At 43.7% G+C, this 12,500-nt stretch overlaps 1 protein-coding gene across 1 annotated transcript in view; it reads left to right on the plus strand.

The window, feature by feature from the left end:
• Window positions 1–12,500, plus strand: part of LOC143295987 (uncharacterized) — a 31,954-nt gene that overhangs the window by 18,154 nt on the left and 1,300 nt on the right. The window contains exons 13-15 of the mRNA XM_076607711.1: window positions 6,709–6,817; window positions 9,587–9,660; window positions 11,232–12,500. The exon at window positions 11,232–12,500 is cut by the window's right edge and continues 1,300 nt beyond it. Of these exons, the coding sequence (XP_076463826.1) occupies window positions 6,709–6,817; window positions 9,587–9,660; window positions 11,232–12,418 (1,370 nt within the window). The 3' untranslated portion in view covers window positions 12,419–12,500. The remainder of the gene's footprint in view (window positions 1–6,708; window positions 6,818–9,586; window positions 9,661–11,231) is intronic.

Genomic DNA, 12,500 nt, shown 5'->3' on the forward strand with positions numbered 1-12,500 from the left:
GCACACACACACACGGAGACGCAAAGACAGAGACAGAGAGAACTGATTGGAATCTGTTCACACACACACACACACACACACACACACACACACAGAGAGAGAGAGAGAGAGAGAGAGAGAGAGAGAGAGAGAAACAGAGACACAGTGAGAGAGACACAGAGAGAGCGCGCGAACTAATTGGAATCACACACACACACTGGACACTGCCCGGCTGGTTGTCAGGACGGCTTGAGGGGACCTCGCTGTGACAGTCCGTCTCCGTGTGGTCTCTCTGTGTCTGTCTGTGTTCTCTGTCTGTCTCTGTCTGTTTGTCTCTGTCTGTCTCTCTCTGTGTCTCTGTCTGTGTCTGGGGGATGTGTTCAACGATTTTGACGAGTCGCACTGTGTTGTGCACTGTCAAACTTACACACGCTCCGTGGATTCAAATTTTTGTACGACACGAAATTTGTACACATACTTTGTGACGTGTCATGCCATCTGCTGGTGTAGATTTCAGGGCAGTATGTGTTTTTTTTCTATCAGTATTTCTGGCGTTCATGTACAAAAGGGCCAGGCAGAAAATAGCCATGCGAGTCGTCATGCTCAAGTTAAAGCGCAGAGTGGACGGTGCTGTGGCAGGTTTGCTCCTGTCGTACTTGTTCTGGGGGAGTCTTCTCATACAGTGCGGCGATGTGGAGAGTAACCCTGGACCCAACCCTCGTGACAGCATGAGACAGACTCGTCTGGCCAGTGGGACCAGTAGTAGCAGAGCCAGCCTGGAGAGACCAGCCGACCCTCAAGGAGCCGCCGCCAACCAGCATGCAAAGGAGCCCACCATGTCTGACCTCATGACCATGATGCAGTCCATGACAACATCGATGGCCTCCATGAGAACATCGGTGGACACCAAGCTGGAGGAGGTCAAGCAGGAGATACACGTCCTTCGTGAGGAATACGTCGCCATGCAGGATGACCTGAGAGGGCTTCGGCACGGAAAATCCGGTGGTTGGCACTCTTAAGCGCGTTGGGTTACGCTGCTGGTCAGGCATCTGCTTGGCAGATGTGGTGTAGCGTATATGGATTTGTCCGAACGCAGTGACGCCTCCTTGAGCTACTGAAACTGAAACTGAAACTGAGAGGGCTGAGAGAGGAGGTGGGTGGACTTCGACAGCAGAACGAGACTCTACAATCTGTGTGCTATGACGATAGCTCGGCGATTTCTGTGTCATGTGAGGATGGGAATACAACGTGTAATGTGTCATTTGAAAATGTGTGCAGCTCGGCTTTGGCTGTTGTACATGATGCGTCGACTGATGTTGGTTTTTATAATAAATTGAATTATTTTTCCTTTGTGCATTGGAATGTAAATGGATTATTTACAAAGCTATCCAATAGAGATTTTGTCTCCGTTGTTCGTTCTTTTGATTTTATATGTTTAGTTGAAATATTTATGGAAGATTTTCAGTCCACTATATTTGATGGCTATACAGCATTGTGTAAACCTGCTTTGAAACTGTCGGCACATGGAAGACGTTCCGGCGGAGTTGTGTGCCTGGTAAAATACGAGTTGTATTCGTTTGTTAAATTAATAAATGTCGAGTCTCATCATTTTTGTGCAGTTTTGCTGGATAAATCTTTGTTTGACACAACAAAGCATATTGTGTAGGTATGTGCATATGTGCCGCCTAAAGGTTCGCCTTATTATGTGCATTTTGATACTGAAAATGGGATTCGGTTATTGGAAGATTATCTATGTGATTGTTTACTAGCTATTGATGACGATGATGTGTACGTGTTGCTGTGTGGCGATTTAAACAGCAGGATTTCAAATATGTCTCCTGACTTTAGGGAAAATATGTCTAATATTGATGGTGAGCATTTGAGCGGACCGTTAAGTGCTAACAGAAATTTTGAAGATCATGAACTCAACAATTATGGCAAAATGTTACTAAATGTGTGCACTGTTTTAGATTTGTGTATTTTGAATGGTATGTGTGAGGGCGACCATCAAGGTCGCTACACGTACATTTCAGATAGTGGTAACAGTGTTAACGATTATTTTTTAATGTCACGTGATTTATTTCTTGAAATATGTGGTGACTGTGAATTATGTGTGTCAGATAGAATTGAGTGTGACCATATGCCATTGAAATTATGTATTCAATTTAGTAAGGATAATCAGAACTGAAGACAATCACATTTATATGATAGAGAAGTTTGTATGGCGGGAAGAATCTGCAGATATTTTTGACAGCACGATTTGTTCGGAGGAAATACAAACACAAATGAAAATGGCTCTGAATTTGATTGATATTAGTATTAATGACGCTTTAAGTGTTTTCAATGACTGTATTAAGAGTGCAGCAAAATGTATGAAAAAGCAGATACGTGTAAGTAATAATGTGAAAAATGATGACTTGTATGATAAGGAATGTCGAGATTGTAAAAGAAATGTTCGTAACTTGTTAAAAAAAGTTTCGTCGTACTTTGTTTCCACCCGACCGAGACTCTTTTTGTAGAGCTAGACGTGAATACAAACATATGTTGAAAAGAAAAGAGAAACAGTTTAATGATGCTTTATTAATGGAATTACAGCGTTCAATAGATAATCAAAAAGAATTCTGGAACTCAATGCACAAAATAACAAGGAGGAGAAAACAACCTACGAATAATATTAGTTTACATAAATGGTTTCAACATTTTAAAGAATTGTTAGAAAAAAGTGAAGATCATATTAGTAATCTATAACAGGGGTTTGATGAAAATAATGAGAGCAACATTGATGAAGAGCATTTCTTAGATAATGATGATAACGATAATTTGAATCGTTGTATTTCAGTAGAGGAAATTTTGTTTGCTTTGAGAAAATTGAAGAAGCGGAAAGCTGCAGGACCAGATGGAATTATATGTGAATTGTTAAAGAATGCATGCAAATCTAATTTAGTTATAGACTTTCTGGTTAAGTTTTTCAATTATTTATTTGATAGAGGTATCTATCCTGAAAGTTGGACTGAGTCAGTTGTTCTTCCATTGTACAAAAAAGGTGATACTAAGAATACCAATAATTATAGAGGATTTTCCCTGTGTAACGTATGTAGCAAATTATATAGTGCTGTAATAAATAGGAGACTCCAGGAATGGGTGGAGGAACACAATATTACAGGAGAATTTCAAGCCGGATTTAAGCGGAATTACACTACTGTGGACCATATGTTTACATTAATGGCTTTCATACAGAAACAATTTTGTTTGAATCGCAAATTATATGTTGCTTTCATTGATTTTGAGAAAGCCTTTGATTCTGTCAATAGAAGTATACTTTGGCCTATTTTATTGAAAAATGGAATGCGTGGGAAAATTTATAAATGTATTATGAGTATGTATGATTCTGTAAAGGCAAGGGTGCGATGTGGTGCTGCTTTATCAGAATACATCAATTGTACATCTGGGGTTAAACAGGGTGATATTTGTAGTCCAGTTTTGTTTTCTTTATTTGTTAATGAATTGACAGAGGAAGTAATTAAGAATGGAAGGCACGGTGCAACATTCATAGGCGATGTTTTGGAAATTTTGATTCTTCTTTTAGCTGATGATGTAGTATTAATATCAGAAACAGTAATAGGGTTACAAAGTCAGTTGAATAGTCTACAACGAGCCGCTGCTTCTTTGAAACTAAAAGTGAATATGAGTAAAAGTAATATAATTGTATTTAGAAAGGGAGATTATGTGTCTGTAAGAGAAAGATGGACCTATAACGGAACTATAATGCCCATTGTGAATGTATACAAATATTTAGGTATTTATTTTTCTACACGTTTGAGTTTTGCATTTGCATGTAAAAACCTTGCAAGTAGAGCAAAAAATGCATTGTTATATGTCATGAAGAAATTGTCATTAGTACAAAATGAATCTCCTAAAAATATTTGATTCTCAGATCCAGCCTATGATACAGTAGGGGGCAGAATTATGGGGTCTTGACTCTGCTGCTATACACTGTGAAAAAATTCATCTATATGCTTTGAAAAAAATTTTAGGGGTCTCCCTTCAGACACCAAAATTAATGATCTCGTCTATGGTGAGACTGACAGATACCCAATATCGTTGCTCTCTACCGTTAAATGTATTAAGTACTGGCTCAAGTTAACACAAATGGATGAACACAGATTGCCATATAAAGCATACAAAATGTTGTTAGAATTAGATAATAAGGGTAGAAGAAATTGGGTTTCAAATGTTATAAAGAAATTATATGAGTACGGTTTTGGTTTTGTATGGCTAAATCAAGGTGTTGAAGATATAAATGTTTTTATTCGTGTGTTCCGCGAAAGATTGGTTGATTGTAGATGGCAAAGTTGGAATTATCATATCCAGGACAGTGACAGATTTAAGGTATACAGAATGATCAATAATTTGCATAGTATTCCAATTTATATGCGTATGCATATTGCTAGAGGTTTGAAGTATTTAATGACGAAATTTAGGTTCGGTGTCTCTGATATTTTTACTCATAAGTATCGTTATAGGCAGTCAAACATTTGTAATTTGTTATGCCCATTATGTAAAGAATCAACTGAAGATGAGGTCCATTTTGTGCTTAGTTGTCCAGCATTGAGAAATATTAGAGAACGATTAATTCCACTCAAATTTTATAGACAGCCTTGTTTATTTAAACTCATTTTGTTATTGTCGTCTACGAACGAAACTATTGTACTACATTTTGCTTTATATTTGCATAGAGCTTTTAAACAACGCAATGCTTATGTAACGTAATTTTTTTTGTAGTAATAGCGACTTAATGTCAATTCCATGTGTACCCCCTTCTAAGGGGCTATGGCCTATATGAATAAAACATCTACATCTACATCTGTCTGTGTCTGTCTGTCTCTCTCTGTGTCTCTGTGTCTGTGCGTCTCTCTGTTTCTGTATCTGTCTGTCTGGCTGCCTGTCTGTCTGTCTCTCTCTCTGTCTCTCTATCTGTGTACTCTCTCTCTCTCTCTCTCTCTCTCTCTCTGTCTCTATGTCTCTGTCTCTCCGTCTCTCTCCGTCTTTGTCTCTGTCTCTCAAACAGACACAGAAACACACAGAAACAAACACACACACACACACACACACACACACACACACACACACACACACACATTTCTCTCTCTTTGAGAGAGAGATATATATATATTTACACATATATATATCACTATATATCAGTGAGAGAGAGAGAGAGAGAATCCCTTCTTCCCCCCTCCACACACAGATATACAGACACCCATTACAGGGTATGCAATGCACGTCTTGTGCTGAATTGTCACTAGTGTACGGACTGGTGCCGTACACGTTCAAACAAAACGATACCTGTGCAGTTCTCAACGTCCAGTTTTTCTAACCCCAACAGAACCTCTCACATAAGCTTGGTTTGTCAAACAGTGAAAACTAGTGAAACAAAGACAAACATGTGAAAGTAAGTCGTAAGTAGGTTCACAGCTAAAATATTGACTGTCTGAAATGGGCGACCTAGACGATGCATAAACTCTTTCAAACTTAAGATTCTTGATAGTGCGTTGTTGAATCCTGCTGGACATTTCTGTCATGCACACACACACACACACACACACACACACACACACACACACACACACACACACACACACACACACACACACACACACACAACCACACACAACCACACACACACACAACATGTCTTCCACTTTACGTCAGTGTGGTCCTGTAATTCCAAGTTGAGTTACTGAATCCTCGCACTTGTCGAATGTCCATATGCGCAGTTGTTCATAAGCACAACCGCATGGGCTACTAGTATAGTAAGCCATGCGGATGCCGTGCCTTCAGTAGATATGTCAGGAAACAGGAGCGGGCAGTAAGTGTTCTAGTAAGATCCGTCTTCGTGGTAGACCTTTGCGTGAGACTGCGTTTCTTGTTTGTCGTCAGGTTCTTCTCTGTACACGCTCTCATTCGGATATCCGCTCTCTGTCTTATCACATCTTTATGTCAGCAGTCGCGCACAAACACGCACTCGCACTCGCACTCGCACTCTCACTTACACACACACACACACACACACACACACACACACACACACACACACACAAGCAGTTGTTGCTTATTTATTAAGCATATTGCATATATTGCATTTATTGCACATAATCATCACCGTCAGTGTATGATTTTCTGTTGTTCTCTTCACAGCCATCTGTGAACAGTTCACTTCTGTGAACTGCTGGAGGCCGAAACATTAGAATTACTGAATCTGTTTCTCTGTGTCTCTCTCTGTCTCTATCTTTGTCTCCTCTTTCAACAGAAACAGAAACCGTAGTACGTTTGATTCAAAATGTGTGCGTGTGCATGTGAGTGTGGGTGTGTGGGTTGGTAGGTATGTGTGCGTGCGCGTGCGTGAGTGCGTGCGTGTGTGTGTGTGCGTGTGCTGCCCTTCATTTTTTAACTCACTCAGTACGGCCAGTCCTCTCTTCTCCTCTACACAGACCCCTAGGATGTCCAGTGGGTGTCTGAATGACCCAACCTTTAGCTTCCGTCGTCAGAACTGTGGTATTCTTTGTCAACATTCACCTCTTCAGTATAAGAGCGTTCCGCTTGCAATATTTTGATGATGGTAATTGGGATGAAACGCTGTTAACGTCGTCTCTTTCGCCGTTCGTATGGAGAGAGTTAATACCTGATATCAAACGATACGGGTTGGTTGCCCGTGTCACTGTGTCACAGGTCTGGCCGTGAGTACTGGCGGCACGGTGTGGGCCTCCATCATCATCCCAGTGGTGCTTGGAGCGCTGCTGCTGGCAGTGGTTGCTGTGGTTGCTGTCGTGGTGTGCAGGTAACATGGGAGAGCTGTGTTTGACGTATGTTGATGCTTGTTGTAATGATGTTGTCTGATTCTGTCTGGAGGCTGTAGTGGCCAAGTGTGTTGTACTGCTGTTTTGCGTTGTGTTGTGTTGTGTTGTGTTGTGTTGTCCTGCGTTGCACTGACTTGCGCTGCGTTGCGGTGCGTCGTATAGTATCGCGTCGTGTGGTGTCGCATCGTGTTTTGTCGTATCGTATCGTGTCGTGTGGTGTCTCATCGTGTTGTGTTTTGTCGTATCGTATCGTGTCGTGTGGTGTCTCATCGTGTTGTGTTTTGTCGTGTCGTATCGTGTCGTGTGGTGTCTCATCGTGTTGTATTTTGTCGTGCCGTGTCGTGTGGTGTCGCATCGTGTTGTGTTTTGTCGTATCGTATCGTGTCGTATCGTATAGTGTCGTGTCGTGTCTTGTCCTATTATGTCGTGTCGTCGTGTTGCATCGTATCGTTTTGTATTGTATGACATTTCGACACAACATTATTTCTCTGTGTAAAATTTAGGCTGCTCACCTCGGGGATATCGTGTCGCCACAGTTCTGCGCCACAGATTGGTTTTTCTTTTTTCTTTCTTTCTTTTTTCTTTCTTGTCCGCAAAAGTGTTTGTTTTCCTGTCAAAGTGAGGTTTTCTATCGAATTTCGTCAGGGGCAAACCGACTGTTGCGAGGGTAGTTTCGTTCCTTTTTCGTGTGCTAAATGCATTTTGCACATGGGTTTCTCGGTATTATCGTTTCACCCGAAAGACTAACCCCCAGGCAACCGTGAAGGGTGAGGTAAGAAAAAATCCCGGTCGTATATTATGAGATTCGAACCCATGGGCACTCGCACCCTGATCGTGCGCGTCGCCACTAGGCAACCACTGTGAGCCCATGTGAATGGGGGCTTTACTTGTGTGAATTCTTTAATGCGCATATGTGAGTGTCGGTGTGCAATCTGTCCATGTCACGGTCGTTAACATTAACATTGCGCCCTTAATTAACAAATAGGAGGGCCAGCAGACGATATGATTAACAAGTGGTAACTCTCTCTCCATTACACAAGGTACACAACTTCAAGTCAGTGAAGCTTACGCTACCGATTCAGCTAGCACATACAGGTAAATAAAAGGTACATTGAACAAATCCAGACACTTCCTGAAAAGAAAGCGCCGAGCCTGTCCTTATACCAATCATTTGACATATGCACACAGCAGCAAAGACAGAAGAAATGTGCAAACACAAATTAGCTTTTATTCAAGACTGGCATAGCCTCTTTAATCCTGAATAAGCCACACAGAACACATGGACAATACAGAACAAATACATGGTTGCCTCGGTAGTTTATCCGCTGGAAATTAACAAATAATGAGGCCAGGAGACGATACGATTAACAAATAGTAAAGAGTGGTAACTCTCTCCATTACACTGACTTGAAGTTGTGTACCTTGTGTAATGGAGAGAGTTACCATTACACACTATTTATTGTGCCATTTACTTTCCTGGGCAAACTACAGCTGTGTCAAGTGGCCTTCCATTCTACTGAGGGGCACCACAGGACAGACCGAGAAAATAATGGGGTTTTTTTCGGAGGCGCAAATGCGATTTTCTTCTAACTCAACTATCTGTGTGGAGTGATGGCCTGGAGGTAACGCGTCCGCCTAGGAAGCGAGAGAATCTGAGTGCGCTGGTTCGAATCCCGGCTCTGCCACCGATATTTTCTCCCCCTCTACTAGTCCTTGAGTGGTGGTCTGGACGCTAGTCACTCGAATGAGACGATAAACCGAGGTCCCGTGTGCAGCATGCACTTAGTGCACGTAAAAGAACCCACAGCAACAAAAGGGTTGTTCCTGGCAAAATTCTGTAGAAAAATCTACTTCGATAGGAAAAAACAAATAAAACTGCACGCAGGAAAAAATACAAAAAAACCCCAAACAAACAAACAAACAAAAATGGGTGGCGCTGTAATGTAGCGACGCGCTCTCCCTGGGGAGAGCAGCTCGAATTTCACACAGAGAAATCTGTTTTGACAAAAAGAAATACAAATACAAATAACTGTAGCAGTCACTAATCAAGCAAGACAGCAAGTTTGGCAAGTTGTTGTGACTCAGCACTGTCAGTGCTGCTTTGGACAAGTCTACAACGTCAGTCCCTATGATCTCATGACATGGCCATACCATCAGGGCTTGCCAAGACATTCCTGCAGGGCACAGTGCAAGGAGGGAGAAGGAGAGGCAGACAGAGGAAGAGATGGGAGGACAACATCCCAGAATGGACGGGCTTGAGGTTGAGCGATACAATCAGGAGGTCAGAAAACCGAGAGGATTGGAGGATGCTGGTTGCCAGATCACCTGTGGCGCCCCAAAGGTCCACAAGACTACGGGATAGGTGAAGGTGAAGGTGACAACGTCAGTGAAGGCGGGGACAGTGACTGTGGCATCACTTGGTGGCGACTTTTCATGTGGTGCCGCTTTGTGTGTCTCATGATCTGCCCTAAATTCATGTGCCAGCACTTCGTTAGCGTGGCTTCACTTGATTGTCAGATTAATGCCGGGTGTTGTTGGCTGTGCAAAACTGCTTCTCAGTCGTGTGTGTGTGTGTGTGCGTGCGTGCGTGCGTGCGTGTGTGTGTGTGTGTGTGTGTGTGTGTGTGTGTGTGTAATTCCCTATTACAATCTTCGGTCGCATGCCAAGACCCACCACCCTCCCACTATTTTTAGAGGGTGCGACGACGACGCCCCTGTTAACAATGCTCTGCTCTGTTTGCTTTTCGGCAGGCGGAGAGGGCGAGGAACTAGCTGTACCTCCGGTACTGGAGAGGAGTTAGAACGGGAGACCATCAACCTGACTGGTGAGACTGTGTTGATGTTGGTGGTGGCGGTGGTGGTTGTCCCCCTTTCTCCGTCCACAGGAATCTTTTCCGAATGGTCTGCCGGCTTCTTGTTTTGATTGTGACTGAACTGAACTGACCTGAACTGAACCGAACTGAACTGGACTGGACTGGACTGAACTGAACTGAACAGGACTGAACTTAACTGAACTGAACTGAACTGAACCGAACTGAACTGAACTGAACCGAACCGAACCGAACCGAACCGAACCGAACCGAACTGAACTGATCTGAACAGGACTGAACTGAACTGGACTGGACTGAACCGAACTGAACTGAACTGAAGTGAAGTGAACTGAACCGAACCGAACCGAACTGAACCGAACCGAACTGAACCGAGCTGAACCGAACCGAGCTGAACTGAACCGAACCGGACCGAGCCGAACTGAACTGAACTGAACTGAACTGAACTGAACTGAACTGAACCGATCCGCACCACACCGCACCGGACCGGACCGAATGAACCGAACCGAACCGAACCGAACCGAACTGGCCTGAACTGAACCGAACCGCACCACACCACACCACACCGGACCGGACCGAACCGAACCGAACCGAACCGCCACGGGCTGAGAAGCCAGTCAGTCTGTGTGTCGTTTGACCTGAGTGTATCAGGAGGGGAATAATGATAGTAATAATAGTAATGATAATAATAATAGTAGTGAGAATAAAAAAATAATGATAACAAAATAAAATAAATAAATAATAGTGATAATGATGATGATGATGATGATAATAATAATTATTATTATTATTATTACTACTACTACTACTACTACTACTACTCTAGTTATTGTTATCATTATTATTATTATTACTATATTTATTGTTATTGTTATTACTACTACTACTCTAATTATTATTATCATAATTATTATTACTATAATTATTGTTATGATGATGATGATGGTGATGATGATGATAATAATGATAATGATAACAACGCCAATTAGAGTGGGACATATAGAAAATAATCATCATCATTATCATCATCATCATCATCATCTAGAAGTCCCATTATTCTTTCTTTCTTTCTTCTTCTTCTCATTTGAAGTAGTAGTAGTAGCAGTACTTCAAGGTTACAGAACTTCCCTCCACCACACTCTCTCAAAACCTGTCCGCGACATCTTTTAGTGTCACTGGAGACATTGGAACAACTTGTACAGCCTTATGATAAATCTTCTGACAGTCTGCAAAGGGATCGATTCTGTGTGAATGATTCTTGTGACGGAGTACTTCTGTCTCTGTCTCTCCCCCCCTCACCCCCCCCCTCCCCACACACACACACACACACACACACACACAAATTGCACACACACCCATATACCCTATCATAGTAGAGAAATATAGAGGGGAAGAGAAACCGACAGACAGACAGACAGAGCAATATTTTTTAAAAGCAAATGGTAAAGGAATTAAAAAATAAATTAAATGGCTTACATAGATCAGTCACAGAGACACATGAAAGTAGATCATCCAGAGTGTTGGGTTTCTTCTTTTCACTTTGTTTTCTATTTTCTTCCCCAAAGCAGGCGAACAAGAAACGTCTGATCAGAACACAGGTCGTCCACAACAGCCCCTGCCACCACTGCCAGGGCAGCAGCAGCAGGAGGAGGAGGAGGAGGACCACTACAGCGAAATCAACCCTGTCCCTGACCATCACTATCTTGAATGCATACCCGACCCCGCGGTATCACAGCCAGCAGCAGCTGCTGCCCTTGCTGCACCACCGCCCGTGGAAGTCAGAGGTGTGCGTGGCTCTGAACAACCACAGAGGCCCTGGCGCGAGCAGCCGTTGAGAGGCGGAGGAGCGACACCAGAACACATCCCACTGAAGAGGTACGTCACACCGAAAGGACTTGTCTCCGCACCTGACCCTGACCCTGATCCTGGTGGCCCACAGCACAAACTGTCGGCGGAGAAGACTGCTGCCCAGAGAGACCTACAGACCCACCTCATCCAGCCGGACGCTCGTGGCCAGCAAGCATGCACACAGACCACTCTGCCTGGAAGGGGAGACCACTCCGTGGGTCCACCTGAGGTGCTGCTGCCTCTGGGGACGAATGCCGGAATGTCCCCTACTGAACGGGCACTGCAAGCGGAAGAAGGAGGAGGAGGAGAACAACGATCAGCTCACCCTCCTCCTGGGCTAGGACCATCGTTTTCTTCGGCACAGGAAACACGTAGCTCAGAGACCCCCGAGCGGGTGTATGATGACGGTTATGAAGTCCCGCTGCCAGCACCCGCTCACCCTCCTCCTGGGCTAGGACCATCGTTTTCTTCGGCACAGGAAACACGTAGCTCAGAGACCCCCGAGCGGGTGTATGATGACTGTTATGAAGCCCCCCTGCCAGCACCCGCTCACCCTCCTCCTGGGCTAGGACCATCGTTTTCTTCGGCACATGAAACACATGGATCAGAGAGCCCCGAGCGGGTGTATGATGACTGTTATGAAGCCCCCCTGCCAGCAGCCGGACAGGAGTCACGAATCCCCGAAATGGAGGAGACCACGTCCACCTTTCCTCCGCTTGGGGTGGCGTCCGTGTTGTCTTCTTCCAGCCCTCCTGAGCGGACGGATGCTGAGAACTCCTACGAGAACGGGGAGTGGGCCCTGATCGGGTCTAATTATGACAGGCCCGAAGTCTACGTCAATATGACACAAGAACCACAACTTTATGAGGTCATGCTTCCTCCCTCTGACGACCACTCTGAAAACTGAATGGTTACAGACAGCAAAGCAAAGGTTTATTTGGGTCATTTTGAAATAGATCATGTATGTAAGTGATATGAGGAGGAATCTC

Source organism: Babylonia areolata, chromosome 21 (genome assembly GCF_041734735.1).
Source record: "Babylonia areolata isolate BAREFJ2019XMU chromosome 21, ASM4173473v1, whole genome shotgun sequence".
Lineage (NCBI taxonomy): Eukaryota > Metazoa > Mollusca > Gastropoda > Neogastropoda > Buccinidae > Babylonia > Babylonia areolata.